Source organism: Periplaneta americana, chromosome 13, assembly GCF_040183065.1.
Source record: "Periplaneta americana isolate PAMFEO1 chromosome 13, P.americana_PAMFEO1_priV1, whole genome shotgun sequence".
Taxonomy (NCBI): Eukaryota; Metazoa; Arthropoda; class Insecta; order Blattodea; family Blattidae; genus Periplaneta; species Periplaneta americana.
In genome coordinates this window covers 32,142,214-32,170,054 of record NC_091129.1, presented here as the reverse complement: position 1 = coordinate 32,170,054, position 27,841 = coordinate 32,142,214, and the positions used below count along the sequence as shown (strand labels likewise).

The 27,841-nt window shown below is 35.8% G+C and overlaps 1 protein-coding gene across 1 annotated transcript in view; it reads right to left on the bottom strand.

The window, feature by feature from the left end:
* The window catches only part of LOC138712645 (uncharacterized), a 257,211-nt gene that overhangs the window by 150,560 nt on the left and 78,810 nt on the right, over positions 1-27,841 (bottom strand). The window contains exon 7 of the mRNA XM_069844613.1: positions 7,678-8,120. Within this exon, the coding sequence (XP_069700714.1) occupies positions 7,678-8,120 (443 nt within the window). The remainder of the gene's footprint in view (positions 1-7,677; positions 8,121-27,841) is intronic.

The window sequence follows — 27,841 nt, the reverse complement described above, 5'->3', positions numbered from 1 at the left end:
AAAGGTGGTATGTTACAGTTGTATGAACACCAATAAGTACAATAAGTTTATTGAAGATGTTAGTCAGACATGTTTCGGAGATGCTTCTCCATCTTCAGTGACTGATTACAACGACTGCAAAACGAAAACAATTATCTATACTAATAATAAATCTGTAGCCGAAATTTTTCTGGTAATTTTCGATTTTCCAAAAATAATTGGTCCTAACATATATAATTAACCACCCTGAAACCGAAAATCGCTTTTTTGAAATTTTTGTTTGTATGTCTTTCTCTATGTCTGTCTGTATGTTTGTTACCTTTTCACGCGATAATGGCTGAACGGATTTCGATGAAAATTGGAATATAAATTAAGTTCGTTGTAACTTAGATTTTAGGCTATATGGCATTCAAAATACATTATTTAAAAGGCGGGGGGGGGGGTTATAAGGGGGCCTGAATTAAATAAATCGAAATATCGCGCTTATTATTGATTTTTGTGAAAAATGTTACATAACAAAGGTTTCTTTAAAACTAATTTGCGATAAGTTTTATTCCTTGAAAAATTTTGATAGGACTGATATTTCATGAGATAAATGAGTTTTAAAATTAAAATAACTGCCATCTAAGGCCGTGTAATGAATTAAAAAACAAATGACTTCGTCTATAAGGGGCCTTGGACAGCAACAATCGAAAGCTATAAAAGATAGCCTACAGAGAATGTTTCTGTGTTTGTATGAAGTAATATCGGAAGCTAAATTAACCGATTTGTGTAATTAATTATTAGTTCACCATTGGAAAGTGTAGTTTCTCTAGATGGACATAATGCTATAATGTTATTACTATAATGTTATTACAGTAACTTCTGATATAATATAATATAATATAATATAATATAATATAATATAATATAATATAATATAATATAATATAATATAATATAATATAATATAATATGTAATATTATATAATATAATTTAAGTTATTTCAAGGGTTCAGGACGATAGTGGGCCAAGCGCCATTTACTGAATACGTAGAAAACAAGGGTTAAAATTAAGTTATTACCATAATTCAATGGAAACCTATAACAAGTAAAATAAAATATACACATTAAATCTAAATGATGTCAATCTTCATTAAACTATGGTTCCATGTAATAAAAATTAAGAAACATGTTAAAGGAATTGTCATTGCGCCAAATGAGTGTCTCTGGACCAAAATGATCGCATTTTAATTATTTGGATGCAATTTAAATTAAGTAACATATTAAACGATTTATCCTTCTATCAAACACGAATGTTCCCTGGATCAAATGTCCTATTTTAATTATGTAATTACTTTATATTTATTTTTAACGGGTGCAGCGGAGCGCACGGGTACGGCTAGTAATTAATAACTTTATTAGTTATATTTCAAAAATTAAAAAATGACAAATGGGAAAATAGAAAGACTATCTTAAATTATGATACTTTGTAAACGTCTTTCATTGACTGGAAAAGTTAAAAATGTAAAATATAATGAATTCTGAATAAGCATTATGTGTTATATCTTCTAATATGCATGTGATAACTGAAACTGATAGAAGAAACTGTAATAATGTATAATAAAATTGAATTGGCATTTAAAAATTGAAAAGTTAAAATCTTATGATGTATATACATATTTCTGATAAAAAATTAACACAGACCGTATTTAAAAATAGAGATAAAAGAAGAAAGGACAAAATTGAAACTTGGATGAAAAACTCACCGATGTGGTTCAGTTGTTCGAACCGTGTTCTTGCTTGGCTTAAAGGAGACTGACTGAGATGAAGGAAAGGACAGAAATTAAGTTGACTAGTACTACGTTAGTTTTTTGCTATTCAAATCGGAAGTGATATAAAGAACAAAGAGAATATTTTTTTCGTAAATTGCTTTTGCATTCAAATTGTGAGAATTTATGAATTTGTCTTTGTATATTTCGATAGACTCCAGAATATTTGTATGTATTTATTTACACTGCAAGTCGGCAAGCACCCAGTGGCAGTGGTATACACAATATAAAAAATACACAATAAAATTACAATACACAATACAATTATATACACAATACAATAAGAATATACAATACAATTTAACACAATAATTACAATTAATAATAAAACATAAAATAACCTAATTTTACAATACAACCTACATACGTATAGGCCCTACATAAGTTTCAATAGTCTTTCACTTTACTCTCATCTCACTCACTGTAGTGGCACTATGACGTATTTCACTGACACTTTAGGACACATTTCACTGCCACTATAGAACACATTTCACTGACGCTATAAATTATCACTGATCGGAACTATTGACTGCACTGTAAAACCATAACTTCACTGACTCACCTCGCTTCACTGATACAACAGTTCAAATAAGACAAATGCTTATACCCTTATGCATATTTATAAACAGAACTACATTTAAGCTAAACATTCCTAGTCTAAGGCCCTATTAGGCTACACGCTATTTTGAAATAATTTACAATTCAAACCAAGGGAGTAACTCGTCAGGCTAAATAAAAACATGTCACCTTAAAAAATTAAATGTTAAATGTCACCTTAATTTTAATTTGCGCTTTATACACAACTTTTTAAGTTATTCTTGAATCTCCTTAAGGAAGGACAGTCCTCAAAGACCGCTGCAGGTAGGTCATTCCAAAAATTTGTAATACCTTTCCTATTAATATGTAAAATTTCAATATCTGAGTTAATGTCTGTAAAATGTAGTTTCTTATATCATTTTCAGTTATCACATGCATATATAGAAGATATAACACATACTGCTTATTCAGAATTCATTATATTTTACATTTTTAACTTTTCCAGTCAATGAAAGACGTTTACAAAGTATCATAATTTAAGATAATCTTTCTATTTTCCCATTTGTCATTTTTTAATTTTTGAAATATAACTAATCAAGTTATTAATTATAATTGTTTTCGTTTTGCAGTCGTAATCAGCCACTGAAGATGGAGAAGCATCTCCGAAACATGTCTGACTAACATAGAATCTTCAATAAACTTATTGTACTTATTAGTGTTCATACAACTGTAACTACTGTATCACCTTTAATGTATTTCATCAAATCAATGAACACTGTGTTATTGACCTAACATGTGTGTTTTATCATTAAATATGAAACCTATTAATGTCACAATGATGCCTGCAAAAACATGCATTATATTTTATATGCATTATGACTAGACTTCGGATATTTAGGCCATTAACCAACTTTTAGACACCTCAACTTGGCTCCATAATGATCGAAAGTAGGCATTAAAATACAGTTTTAGGCACCTAAAAGGTTAATTGCAATTACAAACAACAGTGCCTGTAACAATAATAATAATAATAATAATAATAATAATAATAATAATAAGATTATATCCAGCACACGTTTTCCGTTATTAAATGTTAAGAAGTGCTTATAATACGAATTTAGAATTATGTACAGCACACTTTTTCCATTATTAACTTGACACTATAATCAAACAAGAACCTAAGTTACATACCTAATGCCTTTGTTGTTTTGCTGACAGTTAAATTTTGTGTACTTCATATAATAAGCGCAGACAATTTTGTACCCTATTTAACAGTGTGAAATGTAAGCCTCCACTGTATCACCCCTACTTGTCTGTTAAATTTATCAGCGGGGATGTCTGGCAAGAAAGCTATTCCACCAATTTAGCTGTTAGCCCGTTATTCGTAAATTAAATGTATAGTAATTTTATAGGTGTAACATAATTTTAGCACATGAAATCGCTCTAGTTTTCAATGGAATTATAGATTCTTAACTGCTGCCATTCAGTTGCACATCGGACAGTTTATTTAGTGGGAGGAGTTGTTGACTGGAACTATGATTTACGGAACTTCGCTACGTCATCGTGAAACACATCAGCCTGTGTTTGTGTACTTGTAGAGTTTGCGCAGTATCTACGGTAGTGATGAAAATTTTCTTGAAATCTTTACCTGATTAAGAAATTTGTTTAGTAATTTGTTAAGTTTTATAATAATAATAAAGTACTGAAATAATTATACATTTTATTGAAAATTTTCCTCTTACAACGCAATTTTTTTATCTTATTCATTTATAAACTTTGTCATTATAATTATATATTTATATATTTTCTTTCGGAGTATGACTTTTGCCAACTTTCTTAATGATGTACTGATATATTATAAATCTTTCTGAAAACATTTCCCGTATTAAGCAACTTTTTAGGTTTCTATGTTTGCTGTTTCTTAACCCACGAGCCCACGAACCCCAGGGCAGAGCTTATGGCACATAGCACTATTATCAGAAACTAATGACCACATACCATGGGGTTCAAGTTCTGTCGCATATAATGCTACATTCCACACAAAGCACTTTACTAGTTTTTTCCTTAGTTCTTTATCCAGAAGTCCGTAGAAGATGCCTCTTTTCTCTATTGAAAGCTTCCTTTCCTCTGAAGTGTGAATTCGATACCAGCTTGGGCTGATTACCGTGTTGAGATTTTTCCGAGTTGTTCCCCAACCGTCTGACCGTGCTTCTAAAAACAGAGCTCACATTATGGGAGAACGCGAGTTCAATCCCCAAACTCACTCCCGTTTGAACACTGTTATTCGTGTTCATTAATTCATCTTCAAGCTCCAGATTGTGTCCTTTGAGAGTTTCAATAGGAAGTATCTTTTACCCTCCTCGCGGTCGGAAATCGCCTGTTGTACTTCTGAGTTCCGGTAGGACAGTTGATTCCGACATCCTCTATACCAGTGGCAACAGGAGTGGAGAAAGGCAGAAGGGGAGCGAGAGGAAGGCTGAATCGACGAAAGAAGAGACGGGTGAACGAGAAAGCGAAACAAGTGCGGGGAATAGAAGAGGAAGTAGTGAGTGTGTAAAGCGTGCCAGGAGTGAGAAAAGAGGGGGCAATAGTGGACAAAAACCTGTCTATAATCTGAGGAAATGGTGCATCAGTGGGTTGAAATAATAGTAGGTTAGCTAGGAATGGTAAATGGAGGTGAACTGTAGTTCTTTTGTTCCAGTGTTAAATTGTGTTATAAATAAAGTGAATACAATGTTGCCAGGATACGAGCGCTAATGTGTGGTGGAGAAGTGTTTAGTCAGTGAATATATTATTAGTTCAAGTTTGTAGTGAAATAGTCAACAAGGGTTAGGTCTTTTATAGTAAATAAGTTATGTGCATTGTTATTTAAAATATGAAATTAGTTTGGAGGGAAGAAATATTTATTAATTAATTTTAGAAATTATTTGTAGAATTTTTTAAGGGAACTGAGAAGAAGAGAAGGGAAGTAGAATAATAGTGGATAAAGTAAAATGATGGTCAAGTGAAAATGGCGGGACATCAAAGACATGGCAAGAACAGGCTTCAAGGATCAATACACGTCTTGTTAAAAAATTGTAAAGAGTGCAAGAAGGGAATGCTGGCCCGAATACAGAAATGTGAAGGGCCAGCAGGACCGTAGATTTTATTTGAGAAATATATATCAAATATCAAATATACCAGTGGTCGCTAGCACTCGCTGAAATGGGTAACGGGTAAGAAGTGTATCGCAATATGCACCGTCGTGCAGAAGGGAGAGGGAGGAAGCATACCCGCCAGCAGTCACGGATGCACGCCAGTGCAATATTTTATCCGCGGGTAAGAGACGCTAGCCCGAGGGTGCACTGTGCTAATGACCGCTGTTCTATACAGTCTATATTTCGTATTGTTCTAATGTGTTTAGTTTCTGGTTTTTTGGTTTAATGTGTAGAATTTCCATGTCTGTATTTATGTTGCTGTAGGTATGGTTAGCATTTTTGTAATATGTTCTGCGTATGTGGAAATGTTTTGTGATTTTTTTATGGCTGTGATGTGTTCTTTGTAAGGTGTTTGAAACGATCTATCTGTCTGTCCTAAGTAGAAGTTGTTGCAGGTGTTGCATTTGAGTTTGTATACGCCTGAGTGGTTATATTTGTTTGTTTGTGTTTTTTGTGTGTTGAGATGTTTTTGTAGAGTGTTTTTATTCTGTATCCAATGTTGTAATTTACTTTCTTGAATGAGATTTGTGTGTTTTTGTTTTCGTATGTTAGTGTGTTGTATTTTTTGTGTTCTTGTGTTTGTGTTGTATTGCTATGTTTTTAGTAATTCTGTTTTGTCTTTCTTATTATGTTGTCTATTAACTTAGGGTCGTAGCCGTTTTCTTGTGCTATGTGTTTGATTGTGTTTAGCAGGGGCGGCTTCCGAAGAGAGGCTGCGGAGCTGCAGCACCCCCAGACATTTGTGGCTCTTGTCTCGTTTTATGTTGTGAAATACATTTATTATACAGTCTCTGTTTAGCGGCTCGAATTTCTAAAAATTTCGCTCTCATTGACATGCACGCAATCGTTACTGAAGTCACTTCCTCCCCTGGTGCTGCCAGAGCGAAGCCAGAGACAAGGACTACGGGTGAAGCCACTTCCTCCCCTGGAGCTGCCAGTCTCGTCTCGGATGCTTTGCGAGTTAGTTTTACCCCTCCCCCTGCTGCCCCTGGCCAGGAATACAGACTTTCCAGGAGCTGCAAAATTTGCAGCAGGTTGTCAGTAGCTCGCAGTTTTAAATACATTTTCTTTAATATTGTGAGTACAACAAGCGCAACAATGTTTAATTCTGTACAATATTTACAGTCTATTCAGTTCAGTACCTTAACAATTCAGGAGAAATGTGAAATTAAGTGCCAATCAGTTGAATGTCATAATGGAAAAAGTCACTAAACAAAATACAAAGGCTTGCATATTTTTTGCTGATTTATCCAGTATCCCTGCTTTCTTCTCTCGATCTCCACACAGTCTGTATTAGATTAATGTGTTTCAAAGACAATTCCATCAGCTGGGGGAACAAGATGGAGTTTTAAAATAAGAACAGTAAATGTTGTTCATGAGAAGAAGGCGCCATTTCTACAATGTTTTCAAACCATAATGGAATCTAAAACATCTAACAACATCACAATAAATGAGGCAAGCGCCCTGGTGCGTACTCTTGAAGATCCTGAATTCAATTTCTGGCTCAGTTTTTTCATTTATTGATGTATCATGTAGATATATTATACAACCAACTATAAATCGCCAGTTAGATATTTCTAAGGTTCAAATCTGCATATAAAAATTAAATTATGGTTTATTTAACGACACCCACAACTGCAGGGGTTATATCAGCGTCGCCGGTTTGCCGGAATTTTGTCCCGCAGGATTCTTTTAAATCCCAGTAAATCTACTGACATGAACCCGTCTCATTTAAACACACTTAAATGCCATCGACCTGGGCTGGGATCGAACCCGCAACCGATTATGCTACCGAGGCCGACTCTGCATACCAATCTTATAATGCCTTACCGACATATCGGATTTTAATAAGAAGATGATTCAAAAGTTTGCAACCTATAAGACAAGGCGCATGGAACTAATATTTAAATAAGGTAAGATGCATGGTTTATTTTTGTATGCAGCCCCCCCTGAATTCAATACCTACGAGCCGCCACTGGTGTTTAGTTCTTCGTTGTAATCCTGTTGGCTCATTGGTATGTTGAGTAGTCTGTGTACCATTGTTCGGAATGCAGCTTGTTTGTGTTGTGTTGGGTGATGGGATGTGTTGTATATGTGTGTGTGTGTTGTTGTTGTTGTTGTCGTGGGTTTTCTGTAGATTTTGAATGTCTTACCTGGTCGTTGCTGGAGGTGCCAAGTCTGTCAAAACAGTTCCCCATTTGCGAATAAGACATGTTTCAAGGCGCTCCGATATGAGGTACCTCTTCATCTCTATGTCGTCGTCATCTTCGGCCGGCACCACGACAATGGAGGACTCCTCGTGCAGACAGCGGAGGAAGCCCTCGATGATATCGGCATCGCTGAGGTAGTCCTCCTCGGGGTGGTGCTGGCCGCCCGCTGGGGAATGCAGCATCACATTGCACCATGGGAAGAAGTAAGATCTGAAGCGCTGGGTTCTGAGGGCGACGACCAGAGCGTCCAGCACCTGCAGGACGTGCCCCGCCAGCGTGTCGGGAGTCCACGACAGCAGCATGGCGGCCGGGCCCGCGTTGTCCTTCTCCATTTGGAACCACAGCATCGTGCGCACCATGTAGCGGCTCACCACCTTCAGAAACTCCTGCAATACATCAATTACATTATAACTTTAGTACAGGGACATCATTTTATTTTTACTTCAATTTTTATTGTACCTGAGTTTTTGAATGTACTTCACTCCCAGCCCTTCTACTAATGAAGTTCAATCGTCCTCCACACAGATCCAAGACCGCATATACAGTCATAGTAGCCTTATGGTCATAGTGAACAGTACGTTCCAAAAATATGTTCCCATTTTCCAGTGACGAAGGAGCTTTCAATATTGAATCATTTTCGCACAGGTACTGTCGTCCATTTGCCTAAGTCATATCTCGGTTTCCCCCACCAGCTTTTATTCGCCCGCTAGTGGCTGGGCTGTCTTAGCTCTTTTCTGAGAACATTAATTTATGTTAGGAATTGGACGTCTACATAATATTATACAACTGTTTAAAATAACTTAAATAAAAAGGCCTCGTTAAGTAATTAACTGTAACGTGATTTCCTCTCTTTCTACGACCCTACGACATAACCACTTGGACGGACAGTAGATAGCATGTCTGAGTAATTTTCTCTCTTCGGATCGGGCAGAAATGAAGATTGAATTTACAGTACGTAAGGTAGGTACAGAATTATTTCAACATCAGTTTCTAGTACGAAAGACGAAACTGGTAATTGGAATTAGGTACAATAGTCTATAGTGCGATAAAATGCACAAAAGAACTGAAGCCTGTATCGAAATGAACTGCCACCATTTTCAAAAATGTGTTTAAATATCCATAGTATGATTATTTTTCAATTTAACTTCATTCTCTATAGTGTACGCTAATGTGCTGTAGACAGTATAATATACACTGCATAATGAATACGTCCGAATGGACAGCTCAGTTCGTGAGTAAAAACACTCACTGTTAATACTGTACTGTATTTTGATTAAACAAAACCTAATGAAAATGATCAAACTCAAAAGCGCAATATTTCCTAGTTTACGTAAATGGATGAACTACTTTTCTTCCCTCCTATACCTAGTAAAGTTATTTGTTTGTATATTACGCCAGTATCATCGAACTCCAGTCGTGGAAGGGGATAGCAAACGGCATTATAGGTATATATAGGCAAGTTCATATTAAAAATGTTAGTAAAAATAAAATGATGTCCCAGTACAACTATCTCTTAATACTTGGAGCTTCGGTCCGAAAGTTACCGTTGCTATTAATGTTCTTAAGGAAAAATGCAAAAATATGGCAGTCACGTGCTCTACATTTGGCAAACTGAGCTCTAATTTGTTTGAGCAGTATCTTGATACTGTCCTCAAACCTTATGCAGGGACAAACAAATGTCTCCTTATTTAAATCCCACAAGGGTAGCTGCCCTTCAGTAAGGGTTCTCAAAAGACACAGCATACTAAACAAATAAAATAAAAATAAACATTTGCGTTATCACTATTTACGATGTTTATTTTCAAATGGAAGCTGCCCTTGGGAAAGTACTTTTATTCAACAATTATTAGTAATCAAATAGAATATAAGAAAATTTAGATGTACAGGTGATTACGTAAAATCTGAACAGAATATTTCATTACGTCTATAGCAATAATTTTCAAAATATTTAAAGGAATTCCAAAAGATTTAAAACATTCAACTGAGAATTTTGGAATTGTTCCTCTTGCTCCGAACAATAGGCCAAATACTTCAATCTGTCCTTGTATATGATAATAATCTCTAAAGTATTGAATTGTAGGGTCATAGATGGTCTTCTTTTCTTCGTGTACTGCTACAGGTTGTTCAACTGCAGTTTCAAAGCGCACGGTGTGATCGATGATAATTGCTCTGACATTTCTTCTATCAATCGCAATGATGTCAACTCGCCGAGAACTTCCACCTTTTGCAAGGCAGTGGACTTCTTGGTGAATCTCGTAGAAGGAAGGAAGACTTTTAGCAATAAGTTCTCGTATTGCATGGTGTCTAGTATTCCGGATGAGAGTTCCATGTTGGCAGAATTCCAGGATGTGGAGAGGACAAACTAATGGAGCACTGTATGATGAGCAGTTTGTGGGTGATGATAATATGCCAGCTTGCACTGTGAAAGTTATTCCACCTATATGCACTCCATTGTGTCAGCCTTGCGATGTTTATTCTTACAGGCAAGTTAAACATGTCATTTCTGGTCTGCAGAACTGCACTTACTTGTTGCAACAAAACAGCAAATGAAAACGAGGGAAGATGCCATTACCATCCATTCTCTCATCCATAACCAGCTGTCTGCCCCTGTGTTTAATCATTTGCTTCAATATGCATAGTATGCCTCAAAACTTATACAGGAAAGAAATTATGTGTTTACGAACGTACGTGAAGTGTGTTTTCCTCTAGGCATTCGAAAGAAAAAAAGTACGAATGCAATAATTATACCTTCCTAAAGTGTGCTTGGTGTAGAAAAGTTTTGTGTTTGTATGTTTCTGTGACTATTACACTTTTACTACCTCATACTACTTTTGACCAATAAAACGGTACGAAAGGGCGTCTTTCAACCAATCATGGCTGCTTATCGCACAATTTTATCGCGTCCCTAGCATTTGTTTAATTTTATCACTACCCTAGCATTTGTTTTTCTGTTTGCCAACATTTCAAATTGCACTAGTCTGGACGTAAAAAAAAAAAAAAAACAGAAAATTACAAACCACGCCAGTCGATGCAGAACAGTTTCAAATATGACTCGCATTGGCATTCAAGAACAAGAATTAATAACGATCACTGGTCATAGCTATGCATCTTTCCTGAAACCCTATTTACAAATGAAGAGCAGCATTTGGAAATCCGGAATAAGTTGAGAAATACACCATGTACATCAACAAATTCCACTTCTTTTACGCACACGTCCAATATAACATCAACTGAACCACCAACCACTAAAACATTCAAATTTGAAAATTGTACTTTCAATAATTGCTCCTTTTAAAACTATTCATGTTTATTTTTTATTTCACCATCGTTAATTAAAACTTTTCTTGTTTATTTCATCATCCCTAATTAAAACTTTTCTGACACTTGTTTATATTATTTAGGTTATGTTATAGCTTCTGCTACATGATATTATGTATAGTCACGTATCAGAAATTTATTGAAAATCATCTGTCAAGTGAACGCTGATTACTAAGATTCGGATAACTGAAGTGGAATGCAACTGTTTTAATAAAAATGAAACCGATTCAACAAAGCCTTCTTGACTAGTAACCGGCCACAGAGTTCAATGAAGATTCCGTAGTTGGTCGTGTTCCACTCGCAGATTTATCGATAAAATCAAAACATCTAGTGTTTATTTCGAATAAATTTTATTCAGCTTCCTCCAAGTGAAGGCTGCCTAGAAGACAAAGCTTACCACAAAATTGTTGTTATAATGAAAAAAAAAAGAAAACAATGGAGAAGAAAAAGAATAAGAAATAGCACAATTAGAAATAAATGGAAAAGACTAAACAAAACATCATTAATTCCAGAAGAAACATAAAATTTCCTAGTATCTATTAGCTATTGGGTGATCACAGTCGTCTATTTGCAAGACCCAACTTAAGTGAGCAGATCGCCATAGCAAAGATATCAATCTATATAACTGTAGAGATGGTTTCTTAGGATTTTTATAGATCCCTTCACTGCAGACATAGATACTTCAGTGATAAGAGTTTGTCCTAGACCAAACTGCTTACAAAAATGTGCGAATCTTTTTGTGATGGTATACAATAGTACAGCAGCCAGTACTTCAGGCAGTTGTTAACAATAAGTACAGGTTAATGACATATTTTCTAGTGTATTATATTCTGTGCTTCTTTCATGCCTCATATTAATGAACATGTACATTTATGTAACAACATAACGTAGAATTCAAACACATTGATTAATATACATAATATTAATTAATATACATAACATTAGTCATTATATTAATTAATATACATAATATTAATTATTATATTAATTAATATACATGATATTAATTATTATATTAATTAATATAGATGTTTTTACATTTCATGAACAGTATTTATTGCGAAGTGTTAAAACACCCTTACATGTCGCGATGTGTAGTATAACGATTCAATAACTTATTTAATAACAGATGAGTTTACTTTTTTTGGAATCATGGATTATATTCACATTACGTATATAATACAATAACCACAGAAAATCGTCACTTTATTCAGAACCTAAAATATAAATATAAATTAATAACATTCTTCAAAGTACTCACGACTCTACACAGCTCCACAGAATGATACTATGCATTGTTTATGTGAATTACTTATCGCCTGTAGTGCGCGGGAGCAGCGCGAGACCCGGGTGAGATCTACATTCCTCGCTGTAGTCAACTGAACTCTACTGTTTTGGTACGAACTTCCTACCTATGGTCATAACCAGAGACGACACTTTGTCCCAGAGTGGACGGATTTTAGGTTGATGTTTTTGAACTCTCACTTTGAGAGAGGAACAGAGACTACGGGTGTTTGAGAATAAGATTCTCAGGAAAATATTTGGGACTAAGAGGGATGAAGTTACAGGAGAATGGAGAAAGTTACACAACACAGAACTGCACGCATTGTATTCTTTACCTGACATAATTAGGAACATTAAATCCAGACGTTTGAGATGGGCAGGGCATGTAGCACGTATGGGCGAATCCTGAAATGCATATAGAGTGTTAGTTGGGAGGCCGGAGGGAAAAAGACCTTTAGGGAGGCCGAGACGTAGATGGGAAGATAATATTAAAATGGATTTGAGGAAGGTGGGATATGATAATAGAGAATGGATTAATTTTGCTCAGGATAGGGACCAATGGCGGGCTTATGTGAGGGCGGCAATGAACCTCCGGGTTCCTTAAAAGCCAGTAAGTAAGTAAGTAAGTTACTTGGCTACATTGACGTCACGAAGACCATGGGTTCGAAGGTACTGCATTGTGACAGGAAAGGGCAACCTGTGTGTGTTGCACCGGAGAACGAACGTAAGTACGTTTGATTTGTTTAGGATTAGAACCTATGTTGCTCTCTGCCACTGCCTGCTTGTTTTTCACTGTAGTGGCTTACCTACAGTTCCTACAGAACTACTGGTGCCGTTCTCACTTAATGGCAAGGTGGTGGTGATCGTGACTCTGTGCAGTAGTGCAAACATAATACAATGCAGTCAGGCAAGAGCTCTAAACTGAATGCAATTGCAAGTGCGTTTGGAAGTGAGTATTTTAGTGTGGAGGGCGACAACATAAGCTGTAAAGTATGCAACACAGAACTAAAGGTAAACGTTCGTAAAGATTTGCAATAGCATTGTGAAACGAAAAAGCGTAGTGAACGTTTGCCGTTATTTCTTTCATTTGCTCGGTTTACAAGCTATGAGTTTTATAATGATTTGTGCGAGATGATGGTGTCGGCGAATAGTCCAATACACAAGCTCAGTAATCCACATTTTCAGCGGTTTATGGAAAAATACGCGTCTAGAACACTGCCTAGTATACAACCCGTTTCAGCTCACGTTACCCGCGGCGTCTTCGTGAATCATCCGTTACGTCATACATTGTACAGTCGCGAAAGAATATTAGTCTATCAGTCTAGACTAGCACAGAGTGAGGGACGTGTCTACAATCCGTTGGAGCAATTTAATACTGCATTAGTGAATTATTTAGTTGTATTATCATTGAATATACTGTGCATTGAATCGAACGGTACGTATTTATACTCCACTGAAGCATTTTAATACTGCATTAGTGATTCATTTAGTTGTAATATCTTTTAATATGCTGTGTATTGAATGAAACGTTTCGTGTTTACATGCGGTTGACGCATTCTGATACTGTATTAGTGATTCATTTAGTTGTAGTATCATTGAATACACTGTGAATTTAATCAAGTTCAGTTTAGGTTTCATGTGACCGAATCCATAAGACAGCCTAATGTACTGTGTGGAATTTTCAGGGCACGATTGCAATTGTGACAAAATATGGAAACTCCTCCAAAGAAGAAACCATCCCCGAAAGTGTACACTTCTCAAAGCAGGAAGATAATTTATAACGTACTGAAATTTTGTAGAGAGGAAAACAGGGCGGGTCTCATTCTACCTTTAGCAAAAGCAGTAGAAAGAGCAGCAAAAGCTAATAATAATAATTTATTTAATCTGACAGGATTAAGGCCATAAGGCCTTCTCTTCCATCCTACCAGATAGCACATATAAATACAAAAAAGAAATACAAACACTGATGAAAATGATACAAATTAAGTTAAAGCCCTATAGAGGTCAACAGAGTCAAAAGTACATTATAGTGCTCTCATCGAGCTAATACAACGAAAAGAAAGAAAACAGAGATAGCAATGATGATATTGATAACTGACAATAATAATAATAATAATAATAATAATAATAGTAGCAATAATAATAATAATAATAATAAATACATTACATATTAATTTTCAATTTTACAACAGCATAGTTACAATATTTACTATATGTCATGGGTTAAGGTGAAGTTGCGCAACCTGACATGTGTTCAACAAACAGTTCCTCGAACTAGAATGTGATTTTTTAATTTAAATTTTAATTTTGATATTGTCCGACAGTCTCTGACGTGTTCAGGGAGAGAATTCCAGAGGCGTGGAATAGATATGCTGAAAGATGATGAGTAGAAGGATGTTCTGCGCAGAGGAATAGAGAGAAGGTACATGTTCCGGGTTCGAGGTAGTGAAAGGTAAACAAAACGAGATGCTAGGTAAGAGGGTGTGGATGATTTTAAATAGTAATAAGAGAGAGTTGAAGAATCTTCTTTCTTTAAGTGGACTCCAAGACAACAATTCTAGTGACGGTGTTACATGATCGAATTTTCTAATGTTACAAACGAAACGAACGCAGATATTGTGAACACGCTGTAGTCTATGGGCAAGATCAGTATTTAGATTCGTGAATAAAGAATCGCAATAATCGAAGTGGGGCATCAAAGCCGTAAGGGTAAGCGAAAAAACAATAAAAACAATTGGGAAAGAGTGTGAAAGAGCAGAAAAACTAGGAATTCAAATATCAACTCCCGGTAAAAACCCAAGACGCACAAAAGTAGTAGAGCTAGATGACTTTCACAGGTACTACAGACGTCAAGGAATCCTGTTATACTATGATCGCTTCCATTCTACTGTTGCATGGTATGCGAGAACCTACATACTGTCTATAACATTGCAACACGTACTGTACCATATTTCCTACCCCCGCAACTCCGCTTGCTGCCCGCAGTCACCGTAGTTCTGATGTAAACAGAGACGGTAGCGACATCACTCCGAGAGGTAGCGTGAAGTGGAACAGGTAGTAACATCAATGCGTACAACCTATTTATCGTCTGTATACGAAAAACTCTGAACCCATTCGAACAGCTATAGGTAGTAACAAAATATTTGTAACTATAGACGAGACATCGGATGCTGTGGGACGATAAGTAGCTCACGTTGTTGTAGGAGTGATGTCCTCTAATGAACCAGGAAATAAATTTTTGTTGACATCGGAAATACTAGAAAAAGTAAATAGTACAACTATTGTCAATCCTTTTTGAGACGCACCTATAACATCGTGCGATGTTACATATTTTTATTGAAAACAGATGGGATTTATCTTTCTCACACTTAAAAATGCATATTATTATATATTGTAACTGACTATAGTTTGTATCAGAATAATGAATGTAACTCGATTGCAAATACCTGTGTGTAATTTGACTAACTCCTCGTTGTTGTAAATATGTGTAAGTAATATTATAAAGATGTAACTAATGAAGGCATATGCTACGCGCATACATACTACTGGGTGTTCATTTCAAAGTGTGTCATGACGTCACTGTTGTTGGGTCACCGATTTGAAGCGAGTTTCAGCTTATATGTTAGAGAAGTTGCCTATTATTTAAGGCGTTCTTCAATCTGAACTTCAGAACGTGTACGTTATAACTTGAACGTCGTAGCAACAGATGGCGGTCTGTACGATCTGTGTGCTACCATAACCTCTTTCGAACTGTGTTTTGCGACGGCAAGTCGTACGCAGGGTATTTGTTATCATCGGTTGCGTACGGTAACATTCCACAACACAAATCAAATGCTCCGTGTCCATGTCGAAGTTAATGTTAACAAATACGTAAGTAATCGTCTTAACCCTCTCCCCATATCCCGACAGTACGTATTTCCAAACAGTTCACATTCCTGCCACTACCGGCGTTACCGTACGTATCGGTACGTACTCTTCAGAATGAACGCCGTACTTGCTAGGCAACTTCTCTGCCTCTTAGGTTATACATCTCTGCGGAAGTGTAGGAAGATTGAATTCTCTAGGTTCATCGGCTAGCCACATGACAGCATACAGCGAGCCATGACACATTTTGAACTGAACACCCAGTATATGGCAGTGGTAACCTTAGAAACGTTGCATTTTTGTTCCGCCGATCTATACCAGCAAACAGTCGCGTGCTGTCACTACACTGCTCGTATCAACTAGAAAACACAGGTACTCCATACACCAGTACCAGTGAACCTCGTGGCGAATTGGGACAAAGTATCGTCCCTAGTCATAACAGACTAAGAACATTGAGTGAATATAGTAGAAATTGAACCTCAATGCACATTCGGGCGATCATTTCCTTATTATTACATGGGGAATTTCTTTACAAACACCCTAAGTACCTAAGTCACTATTCACATATCAGGTTTGTCGACAAGATAGTGTCAATACTTGACAGAAGTTAGTGCTAATACTTAGAAAACTGAGCGAATAAAATTAGAGGATCAGAAAATTCCATTTAAAATATTATTCTATATACAAGCTGACAGATTGGCATATTCATAGAAGAGTTCCAAACAGACAGATTGAAAGACAGGCAGACGGAGAAACGAGTAAGTAGTTACAGTATATGAAATCATGTTTCTACATCTTACATTTTTGTTGTAATATGTTTTATTTCGAGTGACATAGTTTAGGCCATTCGGTCTCCTCTTCTATCAAACCAGTATAATAGAAAATTACTACATTCTTATAAAAACATAATTATTGTTAATATAATAAAATAAAAACAGTTCCTTTTATCTTCCCAACGTGAAATAGGAAAATTGTTATTATTATTATTATTATTATTATTATTATTATTATTATTATTATTATTATTATTATTATTATTATTAATGAATTATTTTGTATTACAATCTTTGTATAATTTCTGTCACGATTATTCTATTATTATTATTATTATTATTACTATTATTATTATTATTATTATTATTATTATTATTGTTACTATTATTTTATATCATCAGCTTTATTATTTGAACCCTGTAAAATTTATGTAGGCTACTGGACTGTACCCGAGCACGAGCATATGCTCATTTCGGGTATCTATCCAAATGTAAATTCAAATGTAAATTGTAAATAAAAATTGTAAATTGTAAAATTGTAAATATTAACCTCCAAACTAAATTCAGGGTTTTGCTATTAGATCTATGTAAGAAATGATACATATCAATACCTGAAAAATAATATACTTCACGTATTTCCACTCAGTAATGAGTTTTGGAATAATATTCTGGGAAATTCCACAGATAGTAGCAATATATTCCTACTACAAAAAAAGAGTAATTAGAATAATAGTAGGTGCCATATCTAGAGAATCATGTTAGACTATTTTCAAAAAGCTACAAATAATGTCCATGGCTTGTCAGTATATTTTTTTTCATTTTTCGTATGTAACCGTGAAAATTTGTAAGTAATTCAACAGTTCATAGTATAAATACGCGTCAAAAATGACTTGTATACTCCATGGGCAAGTCTATCGTGCTATAAAAAAGGAGTGCGTTATATAGCAGTAAACATTTTTAATAGCCTCCCTATCGATATAAAAAATGAAACTCAAAACATAAGATTATTTAGGGCCAAATTAAAAAAGTACCTAATTGTTCATGCTTTCTATTCTGTAGGTTAATTCATGACATTCAACAACGCTTCATGACATTGATACTAAAACTCTGTAATCCACGTTGAATCTTTCGTACACTACTTTTAACACTTGAATATAAATAATTGATTAAATGGCGATCTTACTCGTGCATTTGCCGAACATATAACTAATGCTAACCACACGTACAATAACATAAATACAGACATGGAAATCCTACACATACAAGCAAAAAACCAAAAACTCAACACACTAGAACAATATGAAATATACGGACACACTAAAACACACTCCAATCAAATTCTCAACACACGCATCAATTTCAGGACACACACGCTATTTGACACAACTCTTCATCACATGAACGCACCCACACAACAGGCAGCGAAGTTGAGATAGCGTCGAGATCTAGTAGGTTCTGAGGATGGTGTCGAGTAGCACTCAAACAGCTGTAAGCCACACATGCTTACATAATTAACACGAGTAAGATCGCCATTTAATCAATTATTTAAAACTTTGTGTTGTACTAGTAGACTATATTGTAAACCTCTTCTGTATATATTCAACTAGACTGTGACTTTATAGTAGTATTAAGGTTTAGACTTGTTCCATATTCTAGTTGTGAAGCAATGTATGAATACCATGTAGCGTTAGTAAATACAATACAATACAATACAACGTGCCAATAAAAGAAATCTTATTTGTCCCGAAATCATATTTGTAGCACCTCAATATTTTCCCTACATCGCACAATTGGAAACGAAAAGCATTGCAGCTAAAAAAAAAAAAGTATAAATACGTTTTAAAAGCTTTCGAGCACGGTTAAATTATTGAATAGGACAATAATTACGTACAGTGTTACTTTAGAGAGATTCACACGCGCTGGCAACGCGTCTCACAGGCCTCTGGAACATAATTACGTGGCGCGAGTAAACCAACGGGAAAATATAGCAGGCAGGAATAAAATGAACATCCAGCAGCAATAATTAACACTCTGGGCAGTCACTACTAGTTGTTCGCTGCTAATTACCTCCTTACACCGACAGAGGTGGGTTAATCTGCTTATACAAAGGCTAAAAAGCACTAACGTGAAATCTTTACGAAATTATACAGAAGTATACTTGTTAGGAAATCTAGTAACGAGACATGCCTTCCAGACTTCTAATTCTATTACGTGCTGTTGGTAGGTGGTTTATAATGAAGGAAGGATAACAAGTAAAAAGAATTTTGGCTATGACGAAAATTTGTAATTAGGTTACAAAAACGAAACACACTATAATTGAAACGTCTGTTACATTACAGCAATGCAATAAATTAACAGAGTAACTTCGATGTCTAGAATGTAAGAAATTTGCGCTATTTTGCTTTCTGAGGACCATTTCTGGCCTGAATTCCATTTCACTATGCATGAATATTATGCTTCCCGTCAAAATTTTGTAATTACCATGTAAAATTCTCGAATTAAATTTTATATTACTCATTATAACTGACTTCTGAGGAAACATTGTGATTCTGAATAAAAAGTAACCCAAGATCTTTTTTTTATAAAATAAACCAGTCGTGTTAATTGTAGCCCATAGGCGCAAGCGCACGCTTTAGAGCTCAGGAGAGCCTGAGCGCTTTACAGTGGAAACGAAAGAGACAAACGAAAGAGGTAGTTATATGTCCCTTGGTCGAGCTATATACAAGGATGGCCAGCACTGATTCAATGGATAAAAGGGCGAGAACTTTTAAAACTGTATCCATGTTAATTTTTAGATTTGTCTGAGAAGTATAAGTGCATTATAAGAATGTAAGTGTTAATTTTAATGCACATTTTTCACAAGTCTCTTTCTTTTATTCAAAAAGAATATTTTCTCAATTTTTTTAGAAAAGTGAAATTTTCAGATATAGGCCTATTTATTTAGTAGCCTTACAGGTACTAAAACAATTTTTCGTAAATACTATTACTGAAGATAGTGTATTATAAATTTTGAAAATATTTGTATGAAAAATGGTTGTAAGGAAATGAATTAACAAAGCAACTACTGTTACGTCATAAGCAAAAGATATACGCCCATGTGTTGTAAAAATGTCAGCTCTACAGCTTCAGTAGCTTTCGAGAAAATAATTTAATATTCTGATGATAGGAAGTTGCTCACCAATATCACCTTAAAAGTATAATGCGATAAGAGTTTTGTTATGGGATATTAGCTACAATTAAAACATATACAGTACCTAGGTAACTTTGCTTTGTACTATAATATTGTTTTGATTAGTTTATTGATTACTTTTATAAGGCTAAAGATACCATCAATATCAATTTCAACTTATCATGTCATACTCAATCTCTTTTGGGGGGAGGAGGGATATCACTTTCTTTATGAATGTGTTTCATCCATTTAGTACAGTATAGTTGTACTACTATGGAATTTATGTGAATATTCCTTCTTAACTTTTTATTATGTTATTAACGTTTAAAACACAACTGCAATATTAAGAAACTGGTGTTAGTACTTTTGTTTTACAGACAATATAGATAATATCAAACAGAAAGAAGCCATATAAAAATAACGACATAAAATTTCACGTTCCGTTTGAAGTTTATACACCACTGTTTTCTTAATCCAACAGGCTGCTTATTCATATACATCATTCTTCCTCCTTCCATACCTAGCGCTTGATGCCCGCGCACGATGTCAAGTTCAGAAAAATGCGCTTTCTTTGAAATCACTGAAATAAACTTTCAAGCGTCTCTGTCGACTGACATGGTTATGAATGACAATTTGAAATTCCACATTCTGACTATCTAATTCTTTCACTGATCCACCGTTGTGGAGTAACGGTTAGCATGTTTGACCGTGAAACGAGTGGAAGGACCGAGTTTAAATTCTGGCTGGAGCTAGTTACTGGTCCAGGTTTATTCCGAGGTTTTTCCTCAACCAATTGGAGAAGAAATGCTTGGCGTTGAACTTCGGACTCACTTCGCCATCATACCCCTTACTATCCCATATTTCGGACTTGTGTTCGACATAAAGCCGCCACCGAACTTGGACCAGAGTAATGAGCGGTAGCTCACCGTTCACCATTGCCACTGACGTATTTAATTTGAGTACCAACTCTGATTAAGTTTCTATTAGGGGAACTACTGTACCTCTTATAGGGGTGAATTTAGATAAAATTAATAACTTCTTTCTTATCTAATATATTTTAAAGAAATATTATGCAGAACTTAGAGGTAGCGAGAATTTTGAAATGTGAAGCACTTCGGCCCTACTCTTGCTATCTGCAATGTCTACCGATAATCATAATATGCGAAATGGTTTTGTTCTGCGATTCATAATTTTAGCAAAAAGTTAAGTCGCTTAGCCACTGTTCGTGTACCTATACCAATTTTGTCCTTAACCCGCTCTCGATTTTTTTTTTTTTGCGTTGTCACCTTACTTGGTCGTCCTACCCTCTCTGCATCCGAAACGAGTCCATCCTCCTTGCTTTCCATATTTTCATGACGGTTGTTGAGACAGTTTCAACATTTGAGCAATTGCATGCACTGAATTTCCAATCATGAACAAAGTTTGAGTTATCGATCTTGTATGTTCTCATTTCGTTGGAGACAAGCCAACCTAAACTATTAAACACACAATTAACTTCGATAATAAGCAAAGCACAAAGTTATGGGCATGGATGGGCAACTCGTGCTGACAAAGTGCTGAAAAACCTTGGAAGACAGAAAGACAGACGGAGCCAGGCGCAGCAGTTACAAGTTGTTTGTAGTTTCGCTGCAAAAGCAGTTCACTGCCAGGGTGCGCTCTGGCGGCTCATGCAGGTGGTCGTGATATCTACTCCATGATTTGAATTTCAGAATGATGCATGATACAGTAATTATAGTAATTTTAGACAGAATGTGCCTAAGCACACATAACAAAATTATATTATTTCCTGTCTTTGTAAATTAGTTTAGTACTAGAGGCAAACCGAATACAACCTTCTCAAGATACAAAAAATATAGCTGCAACACTTATTTATTATTACACAATTTGTTAATATTTCTTATTATATGTCTTATTTTAAACATAGAACGCAAGAATTTACAACTCTATATACATTAAAGAGTATTCCTCTGTTCTCAGGAAGGTAATAGTCTGTATTCGCAAACAATCACAAATTCAAGGAAGTAATTTTTACATGTATTAAACTCTGCCTCAAGCACATAATGTGGAAATAAAGAGTATATTTGGAAATTCTGACTTAGGCAGCATTACGAACAGTTTGATTCCTGATTTCGCTGGAATTTGAATGGCGTGCTGTTCTGTAGATTTATCAATTCAAGCTACAAACTTGCAGGATCTTCTATCTGCTGTAAGCCAAAAGGATTTCAGAAAAATCTCGATTCCTTGTCAATTGCCACTGTTTTTCCAAACTTACCAGTGAATTCTGCTGTAGGTTTTGAAGTAGGGTCTTGTATTAGATAAGAAGATTTTCTTATCACTCTTCAAGATAGTTTATAGTCAAATAAAGTAAAGTTGTCCATTTCCTACATGATATTGCCACATTTCAAATTTATCCATAATGCTCTTAGCTAGTCCATCATATGTCGTGCAATTCTGTAATTCGCACGCACAATGTGCTAACGATATTTGATATCAGTCTCACCTTTTGATATCCCGTTTTTGTCTTTAGCTGTTCTAAAGCAGATCCAGTCAGTATTTCTTTACTAAAATCTTTATTGCGTTTATTTATAACATAAAATGTGATGCGTAAGAAAGTGTAATAGAACGTAATACAAACTTTACTTCCCTTCTTAATAAAACAATATCTTTTTCGGCTCATCACTAAAGGAAATGATCTAAAGATTATATTGGTTTTCTCTTAAAACGAGCCGCCACTTACTGCAGACGCTAGCGAAATTGCGTGTTGCAAGAACCGCATGCAGACACTACAGCAAGTACAGACTCCGTTCTACCTGCACTGAGGTTGTGTTGACAATTTGAGAGCACGAGTTGCCCACCCATGGTTATGGGTGTTAAAAGTTAGTTTGAAGCACAATTCCATCTGCATGTCGATATCGAACACTTGTGTAACAAAAGTTTCTGTTATGTACCAGAAATTTCTGTTACACATTTCACATCAATAAGGCTGAATAATTGGCTCTTGAAAAAATATTTTTGTAAGTTGGGCAAAAGGATTCACTCATTTTTGTGGGTAGGGAAGTTACTGACCAGTCCCAAGACCCCAGCGTACAACAATGGCTTGATTTCGTAATTGAGTGTTGTTTTTGATAAGAAGAAATGAACTAGAATAGCGAATGCTATTTGCTAATGCTCCTTACTTCAAAAAAGTATTAAAAATTGCTGTTAATAGAGAAAATTTAAAGTTCAGTTATTGTGAAACATGTTTTTTTCTTTTTCCTTTTTTTCTTTTATTACTTTTTACTCTGTTAATCAATAAAATGTCATAACAATAACTTATGTGGAATGCCTTCTGAGCACGAGTATGTAACTTACTCTTTCTGGGGGTGCTAGAGAGTTCTTATATAAAAAAAATCAACATGTATCCTTGTTCTGCCAATAAAGTATTATTATTATTATTATTATTATTATTATTATTATTATTATTATTATTATTTAAAAAATGACAGCTTATTGTTTTACACAAGCAGTAGGCTTATTTCCCGCGAAATTTCTCACAGTAGAAAGCAGCATACTCTAGTCAATCACGTGATAGCATGAACCGCTAAAATTGAAAGATTTCGCGCAAGAAAAACATGAAAAAAATAGAGAGTTTTAATTCGCTACTGTAACAAACTTTTGATACACCGTGTATATTACTGTCATATTATAACGATTAGGGCTCGGATTTCTAGGTAAATAGATATTTTGTTTGCTAATCTTTAAGGTCTCCGAACTTAAATGGAAGTTCAAGTTGTGACCTACGGTTTAAAAATACCTTAAAATATATACATCTTGATTACACAACTTTTAACACTGTATCACTTCGGAATATGTATGATAAGACTTTCTTGTGTTAAATTCTAACGTACCTTATTTACATGTTTCGACCTTTTATGGGTCATCCTCAGAACTGTTCGTTGTTGGTCTTGGCGCCTCTTGTTTTGTTTTCTGTGAGGGTGTGTTCGTGTGGTGTAATGTACAGTCAAAGAGTGTGTGTTCTGAAATTGAGTTGTGTGTTGAGAATTTCGTTGCCAGAAACTAAACACACTAGAACAACAGGAAATATACAGACACACGAAAACACACCCCAACGAAATTCTCAACACACAACTCAATTTCAGAACACACATACTCTTTGACTCTACATTACACCACACGAGCACGCCCTCACAGGAAACAAAACAAGAGGCGCCAAGACCAACAACGACCAGTTCTGAGGATGACCCAAGGTCGAAACATGTAAACAAGGTACGTTAGACTTTAACACAAGAAAGTCTTATTACACTTGGGTTGGATAAAAATAATGGCAACAGTTCGATATTTCTGACATGGCTTTATTCACAGGGGTACAACATTTACGTACCTTCTATATAGTCGCCCCTCTTATTTATTACATTTTGCCATATGATTGGAAGGCGTCGTACACCATCAGCGCGGTCATCTTTGTTGATGTTCCGTATTGACCGCCCTAAAGCACGGATAAGTTCATCTCTGGTATTGTACCGGGTCCCTCGCAGTGGTTCTTTCACTTTGGTGAAAAGATCATAATCGCATGGTTCATATCGGGTGAGTACGGAGGATGTTCCAGAATCTCCCATTGCCAGAGACGCAAGAGGTCCTTGACAGCAGCAGCGGTATGACTCTTTGCATCATCATGAAGAATGATGGGGTTCTGTACCCCCAAGTGTCGTCATTTTCTCCTGAGGGCTTGACGAAGGTGGTGCTGCAGGAACCTGCAGTAGTAGTCCGTGTTTACCGTCTGCCTTGGAGGTACAGCGTGGTGCAGTATTACCCCATCAATGTCACACGCCACAATGAACATCACCTTCACAGCACTTCCAACAAGGCCTTCCCGAAACGATTTAACCCATCGTGCCACTGCGCGATATGGCAACGCTGCATCGCCACATGCTTCACGCAGTCCCTGAAAGCATTCTTGTGCACTACGACCTCGTGCCACTTCAATTTTGATCCAGGAACGTTGGTCTAGTTTTGTAAACATGATCTTAGGGCGCTCGCACTATCCCTATGAAAGTCAACGTTCTACACACTGCAATAGATTGACAGAGTACTGTCGCCGCTGGCTACACTAACTCATCTAACAGTCCTTGTTCATGTCCATACAGCTGGCAACTCTCGAACGCACCATCGTCACGTGACAGCAGTGTTGCCATTACTTTTTATCCAACCTATGTATATATTCCGACCTTAAAATACTATTAGGCCCTACATATTTTTAACATTTTTATTTTAATAAATATTTTTAATTATATAATTATTATTACATTTTGCGATAAATGCCATAATATGTAGAGAAGTGTATATTGTGACCGTTCTCAGAATCGAATCCCATTCTGGACTCCCCTGCAAGTAATAAACATAATGCAGGAGTGATGAAATGTTGCACAATAGTTTAAATGTAACGTGTTGATTTTGCATGCTGAGGCAAGCATCACGTGATAGGGACTTCCCGACATATAGACTATTCCTGATTTATCAACTTAACAGCAATTAATCGTACTTTTCAATTCTTCATTTCAGTCACTGAAAGTCAGTTCTGAGGTTAATTCGTGGTTAAGGCAGTGGTTCCCAACCGGTGTGTCGCGCAGCCCAATGCTGTGTCGCGAAATTTTGAAATTGAAAAACAAATTTTATGCCGTCCAGGAAGTCTCTTTACAACATATATTTTAATTTACGAAGTCTTTGATGTAATACATTTTATTGTGAGATAGACTTTACCAGTGTAACGTGAACACCTGTAATAATGCTCAGATTAATTTTTCTGCCTGGCAATAATTCGAATGAAATTGAACACTTCAATAATGCTTAGTAATTCGTTTACTCTTCCCACTTAGTAATAAATAAAGTTTAGAATCGCCAGAATATATCGGTCAGTTTTTTAGTAGGTTATTTTACGACGCTTTATCAACATCTTAGGTTATTTAGCGTCTGAATGAGATGAAGGTGATAATGCCGGTGAAATGAGTCCGGGGTCCAGCATCGAAAGTTACCCAACACTTGATCATATTATGTTGAGGGAAAACCCCGAAAAAAACCTCAACCAGGAAACTTTCCCCGACCGGGAATCGAACCCAGGCCACCTGGTTTCGCGGCCAGACGCGTTAGCTGTTACTTCACAGGTGTGGAATCGGTCAGTTTCAGTAGGCCTATATACTGTAAGTGTGAACGAGTGATAGTGCGACTCTTTTATAAAAAGTGCTTTATTTAGATTTTTTCATGGACAAATTTTTAATTCGAAAAAGATAATCTGAATAAAGTTCTGTGTTAGATGACAGCAGTGCTAATTCAAATAATGTGAGCGAAATTCCCTTCGGGGTTCACAGAAACGTACTGCATTTCGTAAATATAGTGATGAATACTTGCAATGTGGTTACATGGTGTGGCAATGAACGTAAACAAAATCCAGATTGTCTTATATGCGGAATGTTTTGCCAAATTAGTCAATAGTGCCGAATAAAAATATATATATATATATATATTTGTAACTGCCGTTTTCAACGTCATAATTGTGTGAATCAGCATTTTCTACCATGAAAATAGTAAAATCTAAACAAAGGAACAGACTGCTGTATCTTGGAGATGATTTACGTCTTGGTCTGTCAACCATAAGGCCACGTATAGAGAAACTCTGTGCAAACCACCAAGCACAGACTTCACATTAATTTGAGTAGGTGAGTTTTCAAAATTGATAATAAAAACATTTTATTGGACATCCAGCATAGCTTGTTTTTTAATATAATTTTCGATTGTGTGTTAACTTCGACCTACCTACAACACTGGATATCCGAAACTACACAGAAGTTATCAGTGTTTTTTTTCTGGCGGAACGCGATTGAACGGCATTTCAGCACCTTTTTCTTGCATTTTTCATCATGAAACCGAAATAGGCTATGTGTGAACGACTATGTTCTTAATATAATTTTGCTTCGAATTCCGCTTTAGACAAAAAGAAGCTTAAAAACGACAACATTCTGTTGCAGTGAACAGTAGTCATCTCCCCGTCCGCTATAAAATATTCTACACAGAGTTCTGCTACATTTTTCTCCAGAAGAAAAGCACTGGTTCTTATTATATTTTTATTAAAAAGAAAACTGTCGCGATATAGTGGGCGTTCGGTAAAGTGTGTGCCAGTCAAAAAAAGGATGGGAACCACTGGGTTAAGGTACCTTAACAATCGAGAAAGTGAAATTTATTCATCGTGTTCCTTTGCGTCTGTATGTTAAGGAATTCAAAGATGTGTTCACAGCTGATGGTAAAATACTTCTGTGTGAGACCTGTAAAAAGAGTAGGCCTATAGCCTCTTCAGTACTGAGAGTATAATATACAATACCATATTTTATACATGATTATGATATAAGATGTATGTGTAGAGACTCGAAGTATAGTGTAACGTACCTACATTAGTGCCCTAACTGTAACCTGAAGAATTTTTTCAACATTTTTCCTCACGTCAATAACTTATTTTTGAAGTGTAGAATTATATTCAACTTTAAAATTGAAACAACAAATATCTCACGATTCAGGAGGATAGTGGCAAACTAACGTTCGCAAGTGACGCTACACGTAAGTGGACATGAAGCACACAGCAGAGCTCTGTTAACCGTTAAAAAAAATAGGCCAGCTAGGTATTCTTCACTTGGTGAATCTTCAGCTCCACTTC